At 42.6% G+C, this 26,464-nt stretch overlaps 1 protein-coding gene across 1 annotated transcript in view; it reads right to left on the reverse strand.

Annotated features, from left to right (window-relative positions):
* Nucleotides 1-2,653: 2,653 nt before the first annotated feature.
* The window catches only part of E2F1 (E2F transcription factor 1), a 31,609-nt gene continuing 7,798 nt past the window's right edge, over nucleotides 2,654-26,464 (reverse strand). The window contains exons 2-7 of the mRNA XM_081949643.1: nucleotides 16,227-16,317; nucleotides 14,266-14,485; nucleotides 11,488-11,640; nucleotides 10,256-10,370; nucleotides 8,867-9,071; nucleotides 2,654-2,913 (exon numbers count right to left, since the gene is read on the reverse strand). Coding sequence (XP_081805769.1) covers nucleotides 2,663-2,913; nucleotides 8,867-9,071; nucleotides 10,256-10,370; nucleotides 11,488-11,640; nucleotides 14,266-14,485; nucleotides 16,227-16,317 — 1,035 coding nt within the window. The 3' untranslated portion in view covers nucleotides 2,654-2,662. The remainder of the gene's footprint in view (nucleotides 2,914-8,866; nucleotides 9,072-10,255; nucleotides 10,371-11,487; nucleotides 11,641-14,265; nucleotides 14,486-16,226; nucleotides 16,318-26,464) is intronic.

A 26,464-nucleotide genomic window follows, 5' to 3' on the forward strand; every position in this document is an offset into this window, starting at 1 on the left:
CTCCAATGAAATTTAAATTATTTGGGACTAGGTGTCAGAATGCTTTACATTAGTAATTCTCTCATCTGTTAAGAATACCAATGCACAACCCCCACCCAAAGCCATACACCAAGTCATGGTTACCTTTCCATAAAGCAAAATACGCTCCTAACATGGAGGAGCACACTTTGGTGAGTTCCAGTAAATAATACTTAAAGGACTATGAAGGCACCTCAGGGACAGCACCAATTACTGCTTTGTGATGCACTAGGAACAATTCCTAGTCAAGCTAATGGCATCCTTATCTGCTGCTAAAGCCCCATTCCTTCAACTAAAGCTACTTCTCAAAATGGATAAACCTCGAATAAAACTATTCCTTCCACAAACTCTTATCCTAGCACAGTGTGTGTTTCCCTCCCCCACCCTCCCTTTCAACATATCAAAATATTTCCCTACAGCAGTGTTTCTCAATCTCAGCAACTTTAAGATGCGTGGACTTCAATTCCCAGCATTGAATGGCTGAGGAATTCTGGGAGTTAAAAGTCCGCACGCCTTAAAATAAATGAAGTGGAGAAATACTGTTCTACAAGATGAACCTGCTGTCCATCCTCTATGAATAAATAGCATTTCAGTTCACTTGTCTTGACCAGTCATACTCTCTCAACATATTGATGAGACATTGAATCTCTTCGCTGTTCAATGCTCTCTGACTACAACCTACTTCTTCCCGGGTCCTTTGCTGCCACTTGCTAGGTCAGCAATTCTAATCGGATACTTAAAATGTCTCTTTCCACATACCTGGACATGTTGAGTTCATGCATCCCTATTTCTCTCTGTCACTATCCTTTATCTTCCAGGAACGCTGGATGGAGCCACATAAATAATAAATAAATAATATGAATCCATGATTTCTGGACGCACCTTATGCTTAGCATGGGGATTGGGATAATAAAGAGAAAGAGTCAGTGTTTTTCCCTTCACTTTACAGGAAAGGGGCAAACAAAGGCATTGGTTGGTTGCTGTCTCACAATACTGTGTAGGGTTAACCTCCCTTACGATCATGGAGAATAGCCAGCAACCCTCCCTTTCCTCCTGCTGAAGCAAAACGTTCCAGTAACTTCATTTCCTACGACAAGCAGTATCCCCTCTGCCTTGCTCTCTGTCTGCTGTAAACCTAAAGACAGCTACGCAGATTGAGCACCTCACTATTAAAAAAAAATATCATCATAATAAAAACCCATCACATCCCCAGATAGATAGAGATGTATTCTACCAGGGAACGGAATTTCCACAAAATAATATCCATAGTGGGAGGTGAGGAACACACAAAATAAATAAATAATCTGTACAGGACCCTCCTTAAAGCTTTATGGCGAGGCTTATGAGGAAAAAGAAAAAAAAAATATGTTTGCATCGGCATCCAGAAACAATTCACCCCACCATTCTTGGTGCCTTGTTATTTGAAAGCCAGTTTCTCCTTTTCAACTAGAGCAGGGGTGTCCAAACTTGGGAACTTTAAGACTTGTGGACTTCAACTCCCAGAATTCCCCAGCCAGCGTGGCTGGCTGGGGAATTCTGGGAGTTGAAGTCCACAAGTCTTAAAGTTCCCAAGTTTGGACAACCCTGAACTAGAGCATTTTTTTTAAAAAAGAGCAATTTTTTTAAAAAATGCCCACTTTTCTAACATATCCAATTACCCATTACCTTTCACTAGTTTGAGCAGCATATTTAACACAAGGCTCCCATGGTATCACCCATCCTATCCATCCAGTTGGTTTTCTTTCTTCTACTTGACCATTGTTTTAACTACTGAGTTGCAAATCTCTGGTTCATCATTTGCCAGCATACAGAATTTCCCAGTCCTAGGTAAAAAGGTTAAAAATGCCAGCCAACCAGGTAGAGATGGACTGCAAGAGGACAGATCAATGACTGTTCTGAGAAGTACCATTCTGGTCACCTTCTCCCACCGCTGCCCGGCAGAAAGGTGTCCCTCACAATAATGTGCTCAGTGCTTCTGCCACACAACCCAAACAGTTTGCTGAGAAAGGAATGGAGCCCCCCCCCCCTCTTCTAAGGATGGCTTCTGACCATCGTGCTTTTCTAAGCCAAGACTGAGAAATTGCTCACAACATAGAAAATTAAGCACCTGATAAAAAAAGGGGGCCTGCCCACACCCAAGTATTCTCTAAAGTGAAATTCAGGGAAAGGAGTGGTTCAACAAGAATAACTAGGCTGCTGCAACAGCACCTCTAAAGCTATCCCTATAGATTCCAAACATGGCACCAGAGAATCAAGGTGACCCTACTCACCTATTCCTAAGTATTATTACTACTCTGGGCCTGGGTAAGCAGGCTTGAGGTGGTGCCTGCTGTCTCTCAATCAGCTCACAAAAACAAGCTTGCAACATTCACAGCAGCAATTAGCTTCACAGCCATCTCCCTCAATTACAGGGAGATGACCAGCAAAAGGCAGCAACCCTTCCAGGAGCTGAGTGCTCTCATTGTCATTGATGCCAGACCACATTTTGCCGTTTTTCTTCCCTGGCATCTGATTTACAGCACACTGGCCTTGAAGATGACAACTAGCCCTGGAATTATGTTCAGATGTCAGCTGCAAGAAGATCCCCTCCGTGGTAGGGTAGAGTTGACCAGGTGGCGCTCCTCTTTCCCCAATCTGAGGATATTCAGAAATCCAAGGAGGTGAAATCTCCAAAGTCACAGTCAAAGAGCTCACTGATGCCTTCACCTTCCTCGAGCCCAAAATGATAGTCCTGAGTCTGGGGTGGTGAAAGTGCAATGAATTCAGAGGGCAGAAAACTTGAGAAGTCATCCTTGCCCTGCAGAAGCAAGGCATCCACGGAAGCCAATGGTGAGAGGTTTACATCGTCCCCGGGACACTTCAGAGGCAGCGTAGTCTCTCCAGATAACAAAGGTTCTGCCAAGAGATAAAGGGGAGACTTAGGAACCAGCATAATAGATATACCCCCACCTTTAATCCCAAGTGAATATCTCAAATAAAGCCTCAAAGTTGCTTAATCTTCCAATTATATAAAACTTCTCCCAAAATTGTATAAATGATTTTCATGGCTCAGCTGCAACTACAAAAATATCTGATTTGGTCTCTATCACAAATTAGGAATAAATTACATATAATTTGAAACAAAATGTAAAAACGTTTTCTTAGAAAAACTCCTCTTAAGACTTGGTACAGAAATGTACCAAGAAATGCATTGCCTTTCTTTCTCATTTGTAGTTTTCCCCCAGAAAGCCTCTCTATGTAGAGCCTTTGTAGAAGTCTGTTAGCAAAAACACAACTTTTGTCACCTTTCTCAATGCTTCTCTATCCCACTAGATTGGTATTATAGTTATCTTTTGGTCAAAGTAGTATGTCATATGCATTAAAAACCAAAATGTCAGCCTGAATAATACTTCAAGCATTTAAGTTTCCCTCTTACCATATCCTATGTCAGTGATGGCGAACCTATGGCACACGGAGCCATTTGTCAGGGCACGGGAGGCGCTGCCCTGTCAGCTGGCCAGCGCGCATGTGCGCACTGGCCAGCTGAGTTCACCATTTTTAAAAGCCATTTTTCGCCCTCCCCAGGCTCCAGAGGCTTTATAGGAGCCCGGGGAGGGCAAAAACAGCCCCCCCGTCCCCCCCCGGAGGCTTCAAGGGCCGTCCGGAGGCTTCCCTGAAGCCTTCGGAACACTTAAAATGACCCTCCAAGCAAACCGGAAATGACTTCCGGTTTGCTCGGAGGGTCGTTTTAAGCGCTCCGAAGGCGTCAGGGAAGCCTCCGGAGGGCCTCTGGAGGGGCGGGGGAGGCTCTTTTTGCCCTCCCCAGGCTCCTATAAAGCCTCTGGAGCCTGGGGAGGGCGAAAAAAGCATGTAAAAATGGGGGGGGTCATGCCTTTTGTGCGCACATGCGCACTGGGGGTTGCGCATTGCATTATGGGTGCGGCACGCACGCACATGACCCCCCTGCACTCCCCCCACTTGTGGCACGCGAGCCAAAAAAGGTTCACCATTGCTGTCCTATGTGGTTTCTCATATATCATCTCCCCTAATGCCATCTGTTTCCATGCCTCCTCTCTTTATTGCACATCTTTTCAAAAAGATTTAAGTGCAGAACCAACAATGCAAGACCAACAACAACGTGCATTCATATTGCAAAAGGACGTATTTGCTTTAGAGCCTGGGTATTTGAAAATCTAGCTTGCTCTTTGCTCATAATTCAAGATCAAGCCTTTCTGTATCTAGTGTATTTTGTATATTGCAAATGCTATGAAATAAAAACACAGAATAGAATGTCCTCCCTTATGGCATTTTGATACCGGAATTCCTCTCTCTTAAGATAAAAATGGGCATGCTTTTTCAAACTAGGGCCATAATTTACATTTAGAACTGCTATGGAGCGAAATTATTTCTTTTGGAAGTTGGGCAGATTTGAAAGCTGAATTTGTTTTGCCTAACAGAGGCTTAGCACAGTCATTTCCAGCTCAATTTTGGCAGTATAATCTCAGCCTGAACAAAACTATGCCAGCAAATTTGAAGAATGAGAGTAACAACAGATTGAAAGGGATCAGTCTAAATATCAGTAACAACAAAAATGAGCAGAGTCCACAAACTACTGGACAATATCCCTAATTTCATATCCTAGTAAAATAACACTGAAGATCATCCAATTGCATATTAGAACAAGACATGAAAAGGGAGATACCAGTCATTTAAGCTGGTTTTAGGAAAACAAATAGAGAACAAGAGATATTATTTCGGATGCATATTGGATAACTAAACCCACCAGCCTGGGCCCAATGTTTGGGAAGCCAGGCTCTGCCTGTCACAAGCCAGAACAAAGAGTGAGTGATGGAGGAGTAACACCTCCTTAAAAAACCTTGGTCCAGCTGGCCTGGCTAGTAGTACCACGTAAGGGCCCCTTTCCAGGGTTACAGCAGAAGACAGTCAATTTAAAGGCGGAAGAGGGCTTTACGCCCCAATGGCAGATAAAGCAGCAGAACCATCTTCTAGGACAGTGGTTCTCAACCTTTGGGATCACAGGGGTCGCCTAAGACACGGGCGCACGCTGCCCTCTTCTCTCTGACAGCCGCCTGGTTAAAAAGCCATTCTCCGTGGCATTTTTCCCTGGGGGGCTCCGCAGAACATCCCAAAACCGATGCCACCATATCTGCCCTCTTCGGGACAGGTCCTCTTCAGAAGGACGAGGCCCCACTGGTCCCCTTCGTGTTCCTCACCTTCCAGCCATGGCCCCATGCTGTGGAAAACATAGGCGCGCGCATGCCCCGCACAATTACAGCCCAGAGCAGGACCAAAGCCCCTCTCCCAACTGGCCCTTCCTCCCTCGGAGGGCTTTGGGGGGAAGCTTCTGCAGAAGCCCGGGTGAGTGAGAACAAGTTCCCACTGTTATGAAGTCTCTGAGGGTGTAATTGTATGGGGTCTATGCGCGCGTCTATGTTTTCCACGGCGTGGAGCCGAGCCGAGGCTCTGGGCGGCCGGTGATGACTCCGGAGCCCACCCGCAGGGAGCAGGGTTCCCCTCGCGTTCCTCATCTTCCCAGATGGGCTCCAGAGTCATCGCCGGCCGCGCTGAGCCTCAGCAAGGCTCCAGGCCGTGGAAAACATAGGCGCTCGCATTCCCCATCCCACACAATTACAGCCTTGGAGTCTTCGTTAACGGCGGGAACTTGTTCTCACTTGCCCGGGCTTCTGCAGAAGCTTCCCTCCGAAAGATGAAGAACGCGAGGGGGACCAGCAGAGCCTTGTCCTTCTGAAGAGGACCTGTTCCCGAAGAGGGGAGATGTGGTGGCATCAGTCTTGGGCTGTTCTGAGGAGCCCCCCAGGGAAAAATGCTGCTGCCAGGTACTTTTAACTATATATTTTGGTCCTATGACTGCAGAATGCTGCAAAAAATCATAAATGCATTCCAGTTGTTGAGTGTTTCAAATGTGATTGGAATACTCAACAAGGTGACCACAGTATGTGTGTTTGTGTTTGTGTCTGTGTGTGTGAGTGAGTGAGAATGAGTGAGTGAGAGGACAGACAGAGAGGGAGGGAGGGAATCAGAGAGAGACGGACAGACACACACAGAGAGACAGAGAGAGGCAAGGAGAAAGGGAGGGAGTGATAGACAGACAGACACACACACAGAGTGATTAAGTGAGTGAGTGAGTGAGTGAGACAGACAGACATACACACAGAGTGACAGAGAGAGACACACACAGAGAAAGACAAACACACACACACAGAGTGAGTGAGAAACACACACACATACACACAGAGTGACAGAGATGGGGGGAGGGAGGAGAGACAGACAGAGTGATACAGAGAGAGAGACAGATAGACACGCAGAGAGAATGACAGATAGAGACAGAGAGGGAGGGAGGGAGGGAGGGAGACAAAGAGCCACACAGAGAGAGACAGACAGAAAGAGAAAGAGAAAGAGAAAGAAAGGAAGAAAGAAAAAGAAAAAAAGTGGGAGAGAGAGATGAAAGAAAAAAAGAAAGAAAGAAAAAGAAAGAAAACTTATGATCACAACTGAGCCCAAAATTTTGGTTGCTAAACAAGAGCATCGTTAAGTGAGTTTCACCACATTTTGTTCAACTGTGCAATGGGTTGGATGCGCCGAACAATGCTCTATTTCACATTGCGCATACTGTCGCAAAATGTAGCAATGTAGTTTACTGTTGTTATATTAAGATTGTTACCTATGCTACATCATGCTTCAAGACAAAATTTCATTTATTTGTAATTAGAAATAAGTATTTCACAATATATAATTACATATTGTTTTTGTGATTAATTACTATGCTTTAATTATGTTCAATTTGTAATAGTGAAAATACATCCTGCATATCAGATATTTACATTACGATTCATAACAGTAGCAAAATTACAGTTATGAAGTAGCAACAAAACTAATTTGATGGTTGGGGGTCACCACAATATGAGGAAGTGTATTAAAGGGTCGCGGCATTGGGAAGGTTGAGAACCACTGTTCTAGGAGAAAGGAAACTCTGATTACAAACCTCCACTGCCTTGTGCCTATATGCACTACTGGAAAAGGCTTCAGGAGTCAACCTCGAGGCAAAATCTGGAGCTGGAGTCCCGGAAGCAGTTCATGACTTTGTACAACCACTTTCTGGTAACTCCTGCAATGCAGCTGGAACCAATTGTATCGGTTCTGCCGTTCCATTGGACTATTTCAGTGATGTGGAGAGGAGGGATCTGCGGTTTGGGTAACAGTCTATCCTCCATATTAATCTACCCAGGCCTTGTACTCTGGAGAGGACACTCCAGCTTTACCTCTTTCCAGAGCACGATACCATAGTCTTTTGAGATTGAAGGATGCCAATGCAACTGGATAACTGAGAAAGCTAAAGACTACCTAGAAAAAGTCAATATGTGCTTCACTGATTATAGAAAAGCCTTTGATGGTATCGGCCATGGCAACGTGTGGAATACCTTTAGGAAAATGGAAATCCTAAAACATCTCAGTATCCTTTGAGAAACTTACAGTAAGGATAGAAAGCTCCAGCCTGGATGGAATACAGGAACAAACTGCAGGTGGTCCCTGACTTACAACAGTTCATTTAGTTACTGTTCGAAGTTACAGCAGTACTGAAAAAAGGGACTTATGACTATTTTTAACACTTACAACCATTGTAACATGCCTGCTGTCACATGATCAATATTCAGATACCTGGCAATTGGCTCATATTTATGACAGTTTCAGTGTCCTGGGGTCATGTGGTCACCGTTTGTGACCTTCTGACAAGCAGTCAACAGGGAAGCCAGATTCACTCAACAACTGTGACTAGAAAGGTTGCAAAATGCAGCAGAATTCACGTAACAAATGTTTCACTTGGGACAAATTGGGGTAATAAGTCAAGGACTACTGCATTATTTGGAGTATAAGACGCACCAAGATTTTGAAGAGGTAAATTTTAAAAAATAGTTTTTGCACTCTGCAGACCTCCCAAACCCTCTGCATGCCTCATTTTTTGTGAAAAACGGGGCATGCAGAGAGTTTGAGGGGCCTGCAAAGTGCTCCTGGGGGCTGGGGGGGGGGACACACAAAAATGAGCACAAAATGCTGTTTTTTGCTCATTTTTGCCCTCCCCAGTCCCCAGGAGCAATTTGCAAGCCTCCCAAACCCTCTGCACGTCCATTTTTATGAAGGGGGGGGGATTTCGGGAGGCCAAAAATGCTGTATTCAGTGTATAAAATGCACCCAGATTTTCACCTTCTTTTTGGGGGGAGAAAGGTGTGTCTTATACTCCAAAAAATACGGTACCTGAGCCATCTTCTTATTTATTCAACTCACATTCTGAATATACATATTGAGAGAAGCTGGATTGGAAAAAGGTGAGCATGGTTTTAAAACTGGAAGAAGAAACATCTATCACCTACAGCAGGGATCCCAAACTTGGCAACTTTAAGCTGGCTGGAGAATTTTGGGAGTCTTAAAGTTGGCAAGTTTGGGGACCTCTGACCTACACTGTGCTACTCTGACAGCTAAAATGCAAATGAACTAATAATAAAGTTAAGGGGTTCAGTGGAAAAAACAGGGCTAAGATCAAAATAAAGATTTTTTTTCCTCTTGATAAGAGTGGTAATGAAGGCTTCAGAAAAAATATTCAGATATCATGATGCATTATATCTACAAAATCAAAACACTGTAGATGAAACAATTCTGAGCATGCTTTTGAGTTCTTCCCAGTTTTATGTACATGCTCTACCGGAAGGCCACACTAGGAAATGCATAGCTACAAAAGTCAAAACACAAGGTTGACACAGAATTATCTGACTGAAAAGGCTTGCTGACCTCAGTTACTCTTGGGTGCCAATTCTTAAGGCAGCAATTGACATACCTTGGTCTCCACTCAGCAATGGCAAACTTGTATCCTGAGAAGGGTGTAGAAGCACAGAGGGTGTTGTTTGTGAAGGTTCTGAAGAAGGCTCCTCAGGAGCCACTTTCAATGGACTCTTGGTGGGACTACAGACACCAGAGCTTTCTTCTGGGCACAGGAACACATCAACAGGGCCCTGAGTACTTTTCACAGCAACCTGGAAAGCCTAACAGAGATGGAGAAAAGAACATCTGAGGAGACATAGAAGACTGCATACACTTTTATTGTGAGGGTGGTAGTGGTAAGCCTCTGTAGTCCTTTTCTATGAAGAATATTTTGGGAACATCCAATTTTATAAAATCTTCAGAATTTTATCTCTTTGTGACTAGATGACAAAAAACATCTAACTCTTTTGGCTTGTTTCACTGCCTGAGACAATTATTGCTCATAACAATAGACAGTTCCTAAATTCTGCAAGGACATTTTGAGATATCCGGTACATCTCAGCATCTGAGTGAAAAACATTCTATTTTGTAATGATCTCTGCTCATAGTTTTAATGCTTTGTAGAAAGAAATGTATTAAATCAAAAATAGTAAAACGAGAAAGGAGAAGTTCCACTTGAAGCATTCTATTTTGTTATATATTGGTTTAACAATGCTATTCATGAGTTAACAAGGCATTGCGTCTACCTAGATGTTAACTGCTTAGGTAACAAAGGGTTGCAAAAAACTTTATTCTGCGCATCATACTTGGCTCCAAATAGACAGTAAGTTATTCTATTAGACTAACCCAAGATGTATAACCTCTATTTCACATGCCTCAAACTTTCCTCACTATGTCAACAAATCTCTCCCCTTAGCTCACCAGTTATATTTGGTTCACAAAACATTGTTCAGGTGGCTCATCCTACAAAAGGACATTTTCTTACAGGGCAGCACAATAAGTGGATAGGATTTCATTCTTATCAATTGCTTAACTAATCTAGGATATAACAATTTGTGCCAGTTGATTATTGTAAAATATTGCAGTGTATGTAGCTCAATGACATACAGCTAAACTGTATTCAAAGAGACTGAGCTCAATATGTTAGAGTGTCATTTGGTTGAGCTAAGCAGCTATAGGAATTGGATGGATGGATGGATGGATGGATGGATGGATGAGCAGTCACACATACAGAATCTTGCATTTATAAACCAAGTTTCCCTGGATCTATCATACATACATATTTCTCAGTCACCAAACTGTTTCAAGATATACTACAATTAAACGGACTTGCAGAAACCTCTCCTACCTAATGAGGAATGGAAAGGATAAACATAGTAAAGAGGATTTGGATTCTGAAAGTTTTAAGTGTGTAAGATGAGAGGCCCCAAATGGCCTCTGTAATTCTTGGAAGCAGGAAGGTTACCTCTGCAGGATCAGAGACTTGCATCTGTGTCTCAGGGGGGGCTTTGATGACCATCACCAACTGCTCTGAGGGGTCTGCAATGTTGCGTAGATCTTGGCAAGTCACATAAGCTGAAGTATGGTCAGTCAAGTTTTGTCAAAAATATCACAAGATATGTGTCAAGATACAAAACTAGAATAGCAATATACAACTGTTAGGCCCAAATCACTACTTAATAAGAAAGAGGCATACAAGAAGTCCTTGATTAATGAACGGTCATTTAACAACCATTCAGGGTTACAATAGCTTTAGACTAGCTACTTCCTTAATTTCAGGATGCAATTAATCTGGCCACGAAGATTTAATCTTATTCCAAAATAACCATGTCTGTATGCCTGTTTCTATTTCTTTCCTTTTAAAGTTTCGATGCCAGTCTATTTCAAATTTTAATTATTTCCCTCCCTCTACAATTTCTGTGTAATAAATAATCTGTTCAGGACACACACTTTCAGTTGGAAAACAGTGCTTGTTAACAGTTACTCTCTTGCAATCTCTGAGATCTGTGAAATTCTCCACAAGTTTGTAGAGTGTCAGAAAATTAATTTCAATTATTCAAAATTATGAGCACACTCATTAGTTTAATCCTGTGGAAGTGAGGAGATGAAGAGATTAATCTAACCAATTTCATTCAGTATACTTAAGGCCTTACCAAATATATTTTACCTGTGATATGGAACTTGCAAACCTATTTTATTGGAACGTTATTGCAAGGGGAAACAATGGGGTTGGGGGGGAGGGAAGAGAAAAAAGGATAGCTGAAGTTTTCTCTCATATGCATATGTTAAGACTGTTCATTTACCAGAACGGGTGGATTGCAGATTTCATTATCAGGAACAGGTTCAACTACAGAGCTGCCAGGCAAAAATCAACAAGAAACATCTGACAGATGCACCACCACCCTTCTTTTCCTTTCTTTCTGAGATATATACACACATGTATACCTCCACACCTCACTGACAATTCAGAGCCTTAGCCAACAGCCAGGTAGGGATTTTCCATTAACTCACAGGGTGTGGAAGTACAAATTAAAGTACCAACACCCAATCCAGGAATGTCGGGAGTGCAGCTCCTCTTTGGAATATGGCACTTTACTGCTACTGGTTACTGCAGAAGATTTGCTCCTATGAACCTGCTTTGTGCTCTATGAGTGGATAAAGCCATCCAATCCCCATTCATCTTGAAGAGAAGGATATTGCTTGTTTTCAGGTTCCTCGGTAAGGATCTTGAATTGAGTAGTACACATCTGGATGAGGCTGTCCAGATGTTGTTCTGCTGATTGAAGATCCTGTAGTTCCTTCATTAACACTTGACTCTTATTGGTGCCCGCCACAGAAGTCCGGTTCCCCCTAGAAAAAAGAATAAGGCAAGATGAAATACTCTGTGACTAATAACTGTGACTAATGGGAAGTAGATGAGAAGTAAACTACATTGTGTGTGCTTTCACATTGTCAGAATAACACAGCAAAAGACAAATGCTCAATTAAGTAAATTAGTTGATTTTTAAAGGGAAAGTTCAACAAATTACCTGGAGAAAATATTCTTGCCACATAGTATTCTAACTCTATGCCTGGTATAGGATTCCATGTTGTCCTCTTTAATATCCTTAATATCTATATAAAGCCATTGGGAGAAATCATTCTGAGGTTTAACCAAGGTATCATCAATAGGCGTAAGAGGCTGTGCAGGGTATGTTCTAGGAGAGTAGGTGGCTGGATGGGAACCAATAAACTGTGACTGAATCCTAACAAGACTGAAATGTTGTTGAGAGGAAGTTCCAGCCTATGAATTAGGAAGACAGGTAGTTCTAGATAATTCTGAGCTCTTTCAAAGCAGCAGATGAATTAAGGAATAACTCCAAGCAATGCATTTTGTAACTGAAGACCCACGTGTCACAGTAACTAAAAAGTCTTTAATTTTTTTTCTGGATCAAGTGATCCTTGTCTTAATAATCCCATGTTTGAACTAATGTAATTCAGTTTTTTATGGGGTTGCCTTTGAAACCTGTTGGAGATTTTAGCAAGTGCAGAATTCAACCTCTTGGTTACGCTTAGTGTAACTGGTTGTTATACAAAGTCATTAGATATCTGTTTGCTTCCAAGATGATATCAGTGCTGATTTATGAGAACGTTCCTCAAATATATCAGATTGACCTTTGTAGTGGATCTGCTTAGGGAGCTTTCTGTGACATATGCCTGGAAAGTAGTGACCCAAGCAACAATCTTCTTCCCGTTGACCATGCCTAATAAATCCTGAGAGATTTTTAAGGTATTTGAGGCTTGGCTTTTATATTCTTAGTTTCTGTCTGTAATATGTTCTGGAACTGGTAGTGTCTAATATCACCAGGAAGCTTCAGGAATCTGCCTAAAGTCATTCCTTTCCCATCTTAATTATTCCATTCTCTTCTCATCCACATTTAGTGGTCACCAAGCATGCTCACTTCTCATTTATTTATTAGAATTATATTCTGTCTTTCTTTCAGGGTCTCATTATGGTATGAATTGCACTCCACTCCTTCTACCAACTTTTTTTCATAACAACAAATCTCTAAGATATACTGGGATAAGAGATAATGTCTGACCAAAATAATTCAGTGAGCTTCCATGGCTTATAAGAGTACTCTTTAGTTGTAACCCAATATTTTAACCATCACATCATATTGTCTTGTACATCTGCAAACTTAAAAATTCCCTGAGTCTCTCATCTATAGTACCAGCCATAGTACCAATTGTATGAACACTGTGGAAACAATAAAGGTGTCATTTAGCAAGAATGTTGGATTACTGCCCTAACAGGGTAGTCCACTAACCCATAAAGATTCAATTTACATATTTAACAGTATTTATTTCTATCTGATAATAAGCAGCAAAATATACTAAATTCTCAGAACATAAGTTTATAATAAGCAACAATTATACGTTCATGGAGAAACTGATGGTTTAAAATTATTTACACAATTGATTAAATTTTCATATACAATTATTGTCTCACTTTTAACTAAATTGAACACAGATTAATGCACTTTTATTCATGATATTCTCACTAGTCTAATGTTGATAATGTGGTTTTCCTTGCAATAAATTTTTCAGCTGCAGTACTGCTTTAAAGTAAATTAAGACAAATATTCTTTTGAATATACTTCCACAAATGCACAGAGGCATCTAAGAGATTATAACAGAATAATCTTACAGGCATATTCCATTTGTAATTTTGTTTTAGGATAATTCAAATTAACATGTTCTAGTTCTCTTGATTGAAAACACATATAGGCTTTCAATCTATATTGAAAACACATATAGACATACAAAGAATCTATAAACTACTGTATTTTTCGGAGTGTAAGATGCACCTGAGTATAAGACGCAACAAGGTTTTGAAGAAGAAAATAAAAAAAAGTTTTTGCATTCTGCAAACCTCCCAGAAATGGCCTATTTTTTTTGCAAAACTGGCCCATTTCCCCTACTCCAAAGGCATGAATAGCCTTTATGGAGCTTGCAGAATACTGGAGGGGGGGGGGGGGGGACAAGCAAAAAACGGCCCATTTTTCACACAAAAGGGGCCCGTTTTTCGTTAAAAAAAGGGCATGGAAGCTTTGAGTGCTCCTGGGGGTAGCGGGTTACAATTTCTCCCCCCCCCGCCGCCAGGAGCTCTCTAAAAGCTTCCTACAAATTCTGCACAGCCATTTTAGTGAAGGGGCGGAGTTTCGGGAGGCAAATAATGCTATATTCAGTGTATAAGACGCACCCAGATTTTCAGCCTCTTTTTTGAGGGAAAAAGGTGCGTCTTATACTCCGAAAAATGCGGTATTTATAAATAGTTAAATAAGCGTACCAACAACATAAATGGAAACGGTGGCAACTTAATATATAACTATTATACAGACAGTGCTCTACTTCTGGGTTACAATATAATGGAGCCAAACAAACATCACCAGAACACCAAGTTGGGAGATTGACAGGTGACATTCTACTTACAGCCATTGGATATGGTTCTTGGATTTCTTGGTGATGAGCTGGATGCCCTCCAGGACATTCGTTATGTCATAAATACGCCTCTTCTGCACCTTTAGTACTTCAGCAGCCCAGTTGAGATCCACAACACCATCAGGAGACTGACTCAATAGCTCTAAGAAGCGCTTGGTGGTCAAGTTGAGAGACGTTTCATAGCGGGATTTCTCTCCAGGAGACTTTAAACCTGGGGATGAATCAGGGCTTAATTACAACAGCTGCAATTCTTCTTAAATAAATCCCAAACTTAAACCATCTATTTGCTCAGCTTGCACTATTCATTTGACAAGAAAGCAAGCAACGTTGTTGGAGATAGGCATCCTCTGGTTCAGAGTTTCTATCATTCTCTCGGTCTCATCTAGCTTGAAAGCTGCAATGACTACCCTAGAAAGAGAGAGAGAGCAAGAAATACCACTCACCTTTCCCACACTGACCAAGTATGCTGCCAAGATATATTGTGGGGATATGAAAAATGGATTTTACTACCAAAGACGTTTGGGATGGATTGTACATTGTAAACTGCCCAAAGTTTCCTTGAAGTGTGAGATGGGCAGCATATAAATTGATTGATTGACTGATTCGATTGAATGAATGGCAATTGTGAATAAGATAGCATCATTTGCCAAACTCAACTGTGAACTCAGATGAGACATTCAACTTCAGCAATGAGTTAAAATAAATGCCTGTGTTTCAAGGAAATTAACCTTTAAAATAAAAGAAATCTCTGATTTTTAGGGTGCTAAATTTTGAAATCTCAAGAGCAACTTTGCACAATATATGTCATTTCAGAAACAAAAGCCATTTCCCTCATCAATTCAAAAGCAAAGCGAGCCTGAAAAAGCATCAATACTCCAGTGTCCCAGTACTAGCAGTCATTTCCGAGATTTTACTGGACCAATTGCAGTATACCTCAATAATTGTATTGAGAATGTGGCATTATTAAGTCACTAGGACAGCGAAGGTGAACCTTTTTTGGCTCGCGTGCCACAAGTGGGGGGAGCGCAGGGGGGTCGTGTGCGGGCATGCCGCACCCATAATGCAATGTGCGACCCCCCCAGTGCACATGCACGCACAACAGGCGCGACCCCCCCCATTTTTACATGCTTTTTTTGCCCTCCCCAGGCTCCAGAAGCTTCATAGGAGCCTGGGGAAGGCAAAAAGAGCCTCCCACGCCCCCCTGGAGGCCCTCCGGAGCTTCAGGAGCTAAAGCCTTCGGAACGCTTAAAACGACCCTCTGAGAATACCGGAAGTCACTCCGAGATTGCTCGGAGGGTCGTTTTAAGCATTCCGAAGGCTTTAGGGACCGTCCGGAGGCTTCCCTGATGCATTCGGAGCACTTAAAATGACCCTCCGAGCAAACCGGAAGTCACTTCCGGATTGCTCGGAGGGTCGTTTTAAGCGTTCCGAAGGTTTCAGGGAAGCCTCTGGACGGTCCCTGAAGCCTTCGGAGCACTCAAAATGACCCTCCGAGCAAACCGGAAGTGACTTCCGGATTGCTAGAGGGTCGTTTTAAGCATTCCAAAGGCTTCAGGGACCATCCGGAGGCTTCCCTGACGCATTTGGAGAGCTTAAAACGTCCCTCCGAGCAAACGGGAAGTCACTTCTGGTTTGCTCGGAGGGTCGTTTTAAGTGTTCCGAAGGCTTCAGGGAAGCCTCCGGACGGTCCTGAAGCCTCCAGAGGGCCTCTTGGGGGGGGGGGGGCAGGGAAGGCTCTTTTCGCCCTCCCCAGGCTCCTATAAAATCTCTGGAGCCTGGGGAGGGTGAAAAATGGCTTTAAAAAAGGGTGAAACCAGCTGACAGAGCAGCGCCTCGCGTGCCCTGACAAATGGCTCCGCGTGCCACAGGTTCGCCATCACTTCACTAGGACAAGGATTCTCGAAGTAGCTGCAGAAATTAGGGTACCAGAGTTCCCATCTATATACTAGTACCTTTTATAGGATTTTTTGCTTTTCCTCGAACCACCTGAGTATGCTCTGCAATGTATTGATGATCAGTCTCCAAATTCAATTTCCGTTTTACCTGGAAAATAAGTGAGATTTGTAAATAGCCACATCACTTAACTCTAGTGAAACAAGAAGTAATCATGTAAAACTAAGAGTATATCTACACATCTTACTTTTATTGAATAAGGGCTGCCTTTAAATGTAAGGCCATTCAGAGTTGCCTGAACCGTGAGATAGGGGACAAATAAATTTAATGAATAAATAAATAAAATTAATATGATTGATAGGTAGGTAGGTAGGTAGGTAGGTAGGTAGGTAGGTAGGTAGGTAGGTAGGTAGGTAGGTAGATAGATAGATAGATAGATAGATAGATAGATAGATAGATGATAGATAGATAGATAGATAGATAGATAGATAGATAGATAGATAGATAGATAGATAGATAGATAGATAGATAATATGGGTTTGGGGGAAATTAATTATTACATTTAATTAGTTGAATTAACTGTTACATTTTAAACAAATATATTTAAAATATGTTCATTTCCTCATTTTCTCAATTCTAAAATACATTAAGGGCAAAAATTAGCAGCAGCTTTGGTCTTCCAGTTTTCACCTACAGGCAGCTCATTTTGCTTGCTGTTCTGTCAGTTTCAGATTGAACCAGATGATAAAACTCTGACCAGAATCCCTACTCTGTTGCTCTAATGGTGGATTATAAACTTAGATGACTATCATAAAGATTGTCTATGAAGTTTTACTGATATTATCCAGTCACTTTAATAGCCTCTGCAGGGCCAAGAGAGTGGGGGCCATTCCAGGGGTGTAGCTAGCACATTTGACACCCAGAGCAACTATTACCGCTCATCAAATAGTACCATGAGGTTCTGGAACTTCTGCTGATTCTATCTCTGTCATTGCTGCCACATCACTGACTGCCAAACAGCTGACCAGCACAATGGCAGCGGTGACCAATTCTATACCAGCTGCTGACCTTCTGGATAATCTCCTATCTTACATCCTCTCATTGTCTCTATCTGGGGCAAACCATTCCCATCATTTCATTTTAGCATGCCCTAGGATCATTCTCATCTTAAGGAAAAGGATGTTCCATAGGAAGCAATCTGCCACCAAGAACATCTCTATGAAACCACTTCCCATAGCACAATCTAGTTGGGGAGTACACATGGTAGACAGTCCTAGTCATCCAGGTCAGATATGCAGAATTTATAGAGCAAAGACAAACTCTTATTGTCTTAGGTAAGCAGGGTGGAAGGCATATCTGCTTTAAAGCAGGGGTCCCCAATCCTGAGGCCACACAAGCAGCAAGTGAGCGGGGGAAACTCCATTTGTACAAGCAAGGGGACATGTGTGCTCACGCGCAAAAGCTTCATTTGCACATAAAGAGCCTTCACACACACATACACATGCACGCCACTTGCACGGCACCATCCCCTCTCCCCCTCACTGCCACTGCCCCCCCACCAGCTCAGAAAGACTGGGGACCACTGCTTTAAAGGCAGTAATTAACATTTTGAATTTTACTTGGAAACAGACTGGCAATGAGTGCTGCAGGAATGTGACTGGACAGGAAGCAAAAAGGCCATTGCAGGCTGGCCGATTTCAGTTTTTAGGTGATCTTAAAATGCAGCCCTATGTAGATCAAATTAATTGTAGATTAAAACTAATTTGCAAAATGATATGAGCATCACTGTCAGAATATTCAGTCTAAATGAGAAGACCTATTAATATAGAATGGAGAAAAGTACTTTAATTCTGGAAGAATTCTAGGATATTTTGCAAAAATGTAGAACTTCTTTTAAGATTGTCCATTTCTATAAAAATGGATTCAAAAGAGGAGTCAAAAGAGAAACAACTCAGAATCAGGCTTTGGATATGGATTTAAAATTGACAGCATACAAAAATGACATTGAGAAGGATGTTATATAAAGGATTAAAAATGAAAGTGGTGATATTTTAGTAGCAAAAGGGAGACACAAATAATAAATCAGAAGAGAGGCTTCTGTGTGGATTTCAATTCAAAAGAATGACTGGAATATTTTTCATTTTGAACTTACAAAAGAGATGTGTTATACCTATGGAGTTCCTGAGAAAAGATAAAGAGAGAATGAAAAGAAACTTTTTTCTGGGACACTATTTAAAAGGACTAAACTTTTAAAAACAACAAGATTTAAAAAGTAGGCTCATTCAACTAAGGTTAAAATTATATGATTTTTTTTCTAGCAGCATTTTGTGGGATCAGGAGTGAATGAGGAAGCTTGAAAGATGTGATAAAGATAAGATAAAAATATGGGAAAAGATTTTTTCTTGTATTGTTAGAGAAAGTTATCAGCTATAGTATTAAAATTGTAAGAAAATGTTAAACTGGCAAAGGAGTTTCTAAAAGGAGATGAAGAGAAGAGATTTAATTTGTGGGGCAATATTTAATGGGATTTACATTTCAGTATGTTGATGTTTCTGGTAGTTCTTAATGAAATCTTTTCTGATTAACTTTTAATGATGAAGTTTTAAATATTTTATAGTTCCAAAACATGGGCAGAAAATATTTTTATTTCTAGAAAAAAGAGTAAGTTATCGTACAACGTAAATGAAAGGAATATGAAAATTGTTTAAGGTTAATATATATTAAAATTGCCAATATATACTTTACATATAAATTTAAATATATACATTTGCTAAGAGTTAACGGTAAGATATAGGATGAAGAGATTCTAGGTCAGTGATGGCAAACCTTTTAGGCACCGAGTGCCCAAACTGCAAGGCACATGCATTCACGAACACATGTGCAGCAGAGACCCGAAGACCAGCTGGCGGGAGGGAGGCAGGGCATCCCAACACCGGCAGCTCTGTCAGAGGTAAGATCTTTTTCTTTCATGAACTTCTGTTTCGTTGTTTGCAGGGAAACAGAAGCTCACGAAATAAACGCCATGGAGATCGGATCTGGGGCAATGGTGCTCGTGCCCACAGAGAGGTCTCTGCCTGCCACGCGTGCCATAGGTTCACCATCATGGTTCTAGGCTGAAATGAGACGGATGTGATAGGCTACTGAAATTGTTGTACTTGCATTGATAAAGTGAAAAGTCTTATTTTATTTTATTTATTTATTATAATTTGTCAAACAGAAACGAAAACAGGAATATAAAAATACAGCGACAGGGACGATAGGCATGTTAGTGCACTCATCATACACACCCCTTTAAGGATCTCTTAAGTATGAAGTGAGGTCCACGGATGTCAATTTGCGATTAAAACTGTGAAAATTTGTAGCTGAGACAACTGATTCGGGTGGAGCATTCCAGATTTTCACAACTCTATTACAAAAATTGTATTTTTTACAGTTAAGTTTAAAACAATTTACATTGAGTTTAAAGTGGTTGTTCGTGTGCGTATTATTGTGATTAAAGCATAAAAAATCATTTACAGGTAAAACATTACCAAACACAATTTTGTATGCAATACCTAAGGCAGGTCAGTGTCTCAGGCCGCAATCATTCCCAGCTGCACCAACAAAGGCGAATCCCCAAAATGCAATGCAAGCACCCCCTGCGCATGCACCCCACCCCGGCGCATGTGCTGCAGAAACCCGAAGACCAGCTGGCCAGCAGGAGGCACACACGCATGCACGCTGGGGCTGGGCTGGGGCGATGGTTGGAGTGCCTGCAGAGAGGGCTCTGCGTGCCACCTGTGGCACACGTGTCATAGCTTTGCCATCATGGGCTTAGGATATAATCACATTATTCTTTCTTTTTAAATTATCAGATATTTAGTTTCCATAATTACAATATTGTTGCAAGGTACTTTTATGTTTCCCTATGACAATTACAAGAGATTACTAGCTAACACAATTAGAAATTGATAACCTTTAGTAGGTATGTACCAAGATTGGAGAAAAAAACTTGATTGAGGTAATAGAAGCAAATAGAGGCTAGGACAATTCAGGAAATTGGCAATTTTTTTGATAAACTGGTACATTGGAAATGAAATGGAGTTTGATGCCATTACACACAAATTATATGTCTACACTTCCAAACTATCTTATTTTTTCTTGCTTATATAATTTCCCACAAAATTGAAATAGGCTTTCTTCCTAATCATTCAACTATGTAAGTACGTTATAAGCCAGTATCTGCAATAACCACAACGCATGGCTAACAAAGCAATCACCAGCTGGATACTGTTTTTTTAAAGACATCTTTGTTTCTATAGGAAAGCAAATCTCTTTCACACATACTCACTGTAGAGAATGGGTAGGTATATTTAATAAGTCCGGCCAGATAATAAGATTTTTAACATATAACCTGATCATCACAGTTAGTCTAGATAGTGTGTGATATGGAAATTTTGTATTTCTATTTCTGCTACATTTTGTTATACTGTGTGTTATTCTTGCTTCTGTAACAAGAAACTTCTCTCTTCATTTTTCCCTTGCTTTACACATAACCACCCATGCTTTTAGAAAAGGACAACCTAATTCCTTTTTGTCCTTTTGCACTCAAGACACACGAAGATCAGGTCTCTCAGATGGAGCTCAGCTAAGGTTGACCTCCACTTGGTCTACGAATGCATTGTTTAAATTTCTTCCTATTCACAGTTCTCAAAGCTTGCCTATGAATTTAACAGTGAGTAAGCACTGGGAATATGCATTATTCTTTTTTACTGCTGACTTAGTCTCTTGACCAATGACACCCATCAAAATGTTCAAGCTAGGAACACTGCTATTGTTTCTATGCTTTCTTCTCTTTTGTTTGCATTGTCCTGCTCTCTTAAATACATTATCTGGGCACAAGAAATATATTTAAAGCTTATATCAAGATGAAGTGAGATGGTGAAGATAAAGCAAAAAGAAAAGCGCCTACTCCCAATTTTTAAAGTAGTGCCATTGCCTTTTGCCCTTCTCTTTGTCATATTGTTAATTTTCCAAACAGTCTCAAACATATCCCCCCCCCCCCACTGTTTTTAAACATCATATTCTTAAAACAGATGGACGTGAGATCTTTAAAATCAACAAGTTGGAAATCAAAGTAGTTCAAGAATTTATCTTCCTTGGATCAAAAATTGTTCAAGATGGCAGTCTTACACCTGAAATCAAACGCAGGATAACCTTAGGCCATACAGCAATGCAGTGGTGGGTTCCGTATCCCGTTGCAACCAATACGGTTGCAACGGGGCCTGGCGTTCTCCACATGAACGCGTGCGGCGCCCGTATGTGTCCTACCTGCCAGCGACGCCTCCGCAAGCCTCCACGATGCTCCAGTTACTTAAAATTAATGCCTCTGAACTGTGGTGATGGCATAAATAATTGCATTTACCATGGACAACCAAAACTACCAACAGAGAAGTGCTGAATCACGTAAAACCAGATACCTCACTAGAAGCCAAAATCACAAGACTACGTCTGATTTACTTTGACCATGTCATGCACGCAACTTCATTTGAGAACTCAATGAGGTTAGGAATGGTTAGTGGATCAAGAAGGGGCAAGCAAAGCTGGCTTGATACCATCAAAGCTGATACAAAGATGGACATCCAACAACAAAAAGAAGCTGTGCTTGGCAGGTAGCATGGAGAGCCTACAACGTTGCCAAGAGTCAGACACAACTGAATGGTTAATACCGACCGTTCTTAAAATAATTGCTAAGAAAGATGTATTTGTCTCCCTGGATTGGCATTAGTATTGGAATTCTCATTGGTATTGCTGGGATTGAATTTTAAGATTGCAAAATTGGTTTCATTTTACAATATAGAGTATTAGCTGGATACCCGTGCTTCGTGGTGAAACTGTGTGATCAGGCAATGCAGGAGAAATCTGGTTCACTTTGGTTCAATCCATTGGCTCAGTGGTGGTTGGGGATTGAAATAATAAGGGAATATTGCTCCCGCCGCCTTGAGTCCGGAAGCAGTTCCATAGGTGGAAGAGGTAGACATTTTGGTGAGGTACCGACATTTAGTACTGTAAGGAACCCCAGACTGCTCCTGAGTGAAGGAGTGGAACGTCTGCCAGTTTGAACTGAGGTAACGGAATGTGAGGCAATTGGCAGTGGGGAGGGGGAGTAGAACTCCTTAGCATCAGAGCAAGTTAATTACTGTATAAGAAATATTAATAATCTGATGTTCATTTCGAAAAATCCTTTCTTAGCGAACACCTAGAAGCCAATAGGAACATACGTGCCAAATTTCAAGTTTGTAGGCTTTATGGTTCTGGAGATTTCATGATGAGTGAGTGGTATTTGGCTTTTATATATATAGATTACAGAAGTATCTTAATGAAAAAGATAAGTAATGAAACTAAATCTCACCCTTCCCACCTGTGAGGAGAGCCTTCAGCCCTTTGAATATCTATACCTACTTGCTTTTGGGTATAACACACCTGGAATCCTAACAGGAGGCTAAAATAAGAGTCAATAACTGAAAAACTGGGCAAATTGGTTTGGTTTAACATTAATAAAATGTATCCGTATACATATGAATGGTAGATAATTTTCACAATATATTAGAATTATTTCAGAGGATCTCAAAGCATGACAAAAATACTTCAGGGAGTAATTATACACATGTCTGACTGAAACCTTAGAAAACAGGCAGTTCCCACAATAAAAGGAATCCTGAACCCAGCATAAATTAAAAACACTTCACATCATCATAAAACCAGAATTTCTAGAGGCCCTGGGTGAAAAGCTGCAGTAATTAAACCAGTTTGGATCTGCAGAATAGATATGGATACTGGAAAACTGATGCCAAGAATGCCTCTGAATGGGAGTGAGGTTTGAAACTAGTGAATATGGTTAATGAACTATACAATGAATAAGACAATAATTTTTGATTTAGTCATGAGAAGTATTACTGTTTAATATGAACAATCTGTCTATGAGCTTGTCTTTTCCTGTCACATTTATGCCATAAAATGTTGCAACCAGCTTCTCCCTTCCTAGCTTGCAGGAGACATGGCATTTCTATCAGCACAAAACAGTAGTACATCTTTGTGAAAAATACAAGCACAGCATCATCACTGCAAAGAAATGAGAAAAAGGGTGTTGGTACTTACCTGATACGCCTCTTCTCATAGTGGGGGAGGAGTATCCAGGATGGGTTGACCTTGTCCTCTCGTTGATTGGGCTGAGTCAGATAAGCTCTTTGGGCCACGCCCTGGTCACCAGGTACCACCCAGTTATCAGCGAAGAACCTTATCCGACTCACTGTGTCATCCACTCCAGACTTTATCTTATCAACCTTTATTTATTTCTTCAACAGAACAGCTCAACCGTCAAACCTAACGCTCACCTTATATAACCCTATCAGGGAGAGGCTGGATACTCCTCCCCTACTATGAGAAGAGGCGTATCAGGTAAGTACCAACGCCCTTTCTCCATAGTGAGGGGAGGAGTATCCAGGATGGGACGTACCAAAGCTTACACGTCCCCAGGGGACCCATGATACCCATGTTAAGAGCTCACACAAACTTTATGCCTGGTGAGGCGTCACCTCTGCCCTGTGCACAGCCTGCAACACCCTACACCCAAATGAAGCCTCTGCAGAGGCAAAGGAGTTCAGTTTGTAGTTCCTAGTGAATGGAGAGGGGGAAGACCATGTAGCTGCCCTACAGATCTCAGTCAATGAAGCCTGGGTGGCCCAGGCCGTTTAGGTGGCCGCGCTTCGTGTGGAATGCACTGTAATAGAGCTCGGTGTTTGCAGATCCCATGCTTGGTAGGCGGCAACAATACAGGTTCGTAACCATCTGCCTATGGTGGTAGATGTCACCTTGTTCCCCAGGGATCCCGGCTGGAAAGAGACAAACAGGGCTTCAGACTTCCTGTTCGGCCAGGTTCTTCTGAGGTCAATCCTCAGAGCCCTCCTTACGTCTAGGGTGTGCCACTTCCTCTCTAACGGGTGAGAGGGGTCCGGGCAGAAATTGGGCAATATCAATTCCTGCGAGGGATGGAAGCAGGAGCACACCTTAGGGATGAAGGAGGGGTCCAACCTTAGTACCACCCTGTCCTGGTGGAACACGCAGAGATCCTCCATGGCCGACAGAGCCTGTAGTTCGGATATCCGCCTGGCTGAGGTGATGGCCACCAGAAAGGCCACTTTAAGAGTCAAAAACTTAAGAGACACAGTTCACAAAGGTTCAAAAGGAGGACCTGTCAGAGAATCCAACACCTTATGCAAGTCCCAGGAGGGGTACCTGTATATCGTAGGTGGCTTAAGATTGGATGCCCCCTTGAGGAATCGCCTGGCCATGGGGTGGTGAGTCAAGGTCTGAGACCTACCGCAGAGAAGTACCGATGAGATGGCCGAGATCTGTCTCCTAATTATGTTGGGAGCTAACCCTCTGCCTAGGCCCGCCTGAAGGAAGTCCAGAACCTGCGGGATCATGGCTCGAACCGGATCGTGGCCTCTGGAGCTGCACCATGTTGAAAAGGCACGCCATGTAGCGCCGTAAATGCGCTGCTTGGAAGGTCTGCGAGCCGCCTGAATAGTCTGTATCACCCTGGGGGAGAAGTGGCCTTCCCTCAGGATGCTCCGCTCAAGCACTCAGTGGTCAACTGAAACCACTGAGGGTCCGGGTGGTCCAGCGATCCCTGGCTGAGGGAGATCTTCTCCTGGGAAATCCTCCAAGGCCTGTCCACTGAGAGAGATGGGAGATCAGCAAACCAAGGCTTCCGGGGCCAGTGTGGGGCAATCATCACCATCTCCGCCCCCTCCTGCAGGATTTTATGTATGACCTTGGGAATCAGGGGTAATAGTGGACAGGAATAGAGGAGCCCCCGGGGCCATGGGCATCGGAGAGCGTCCACCTCCCCGCCTCCCCATGTCTGATACCTGGAATAAAACCTCAGGAGCTGGGCGTTGAGAGGGGTGGTGAATAGGTCGACCTCTGGGCGTCCAAAGTGCCTTGCCACTTCCTTGAATATCACCAGCTGCAGCCTCCACTCTGAATTGCCTACCTCGGTCCGGCTGACCCAGTCGGCTCTGAGGTTGTCCACCTCCGCCATATGTTCCGCAGTCAATGACAGAAGGTTCCTTTTGGCCCACTGCCCCAGTTGTTTGGCCTCCTTCATGAGGGCCTTCGATCTGGTCCCCCCTGTCTATTTATATGAGCCTTGGTGGTGATGTCTGTGAGGACTAAGATGTGGCGGCCCCTGACAAGGTGACGAAATTGAAGGAGGGCCCGGCGGACTGCCCTGAGCTCCAACCAGTTTAAGTCGTGAGTCAGTTCCACCAGGTTCCATTGTCTTTGCGCCATCTGAGCCCGCAGATGGGCGCCCCACTTGAACAGGCTTGCGTCTGTTGTTACTGTCACCCTGTCTGGCGTTCTGAAGATCTTGCCCTTGGAGATTGGCGGGGACGTCCACCAAGTCAGTGAGCGGGGATACTTCTGTGGGCAGAAGAACCTTGGTCTGGGAGCAGCTCATGCACCTTCACTGGAAAGTCAAAAGGAATCATTGGAGTTCTCTGGTGTGGAACCGAGCCCAAGGGACAATACCAATGGCAGACACCATGGTGCCAAGCAGCTTGGACAGTGTGGCTAAGCATACCCTACACCCTCTGGCTACCTGAGCGGCTAGCTGCCTAAGAGAGAGCTGTCTTTCTGATGACACAGAAACAGTGCCTGCCTCTGTATCTATCAGGGCTCCTAGGTGGACCAGACTAGTGGAGGGATGAAGGTGGCTTTTGGCCAGGTTTACCGAAAACCCATGGTCTCTCAGGACTGCCATAGTAGTGTCTAGATCCCGTAATGCACCCTTGAAGGAGGATGACTGCAACAGCAGGTCATCTAAATAACATTGAATTCGAACAGAAACGTGCCTCAGGTGAGCTGCCAATGCCACCACTACCTTCGTGAAAACTCGAGGGGCGGACGACAACCCAAAAGGCAGGGCTCGATACTGAAAGTGGTGCCCTAGTGGCAGAACCTGAGATGTTTATGGTGTTCCGGGGCTATGGGTATATGCAGGTAGGCCTCTGTGAGGTCTATGGAGGTGAGAAAATCTCCCTGCCTAATCCCTTCCAGGATGGAATGCAGTGAATACATCTTAAACCTCCGATAACTGATGAAATGGTTTAGGCATTTCAAGTCAAGAATCGCTCTCCAGCCACCCGAGGCCTTAGGAATTACAAAGACAATAGAGTAATACCCCTGGCCTTGCTGCTCTAGAGGCACTGGCTGGATGTCCCTGATGTTCCAACAGGTGCTGGATGGCCTC

Source organism: Natrix helvetica (genome assembly GCF_964273705.1).
Source record: "Natrix helvetica genome assembly, chromosome: 3".
In the NCBI taxonomy this organism is placed as follows: Eukaryota; Metazoa; Chordata; class Lepidosauria; order Squamata; family Natricidae; genus Natrix; species Natrix helvetica.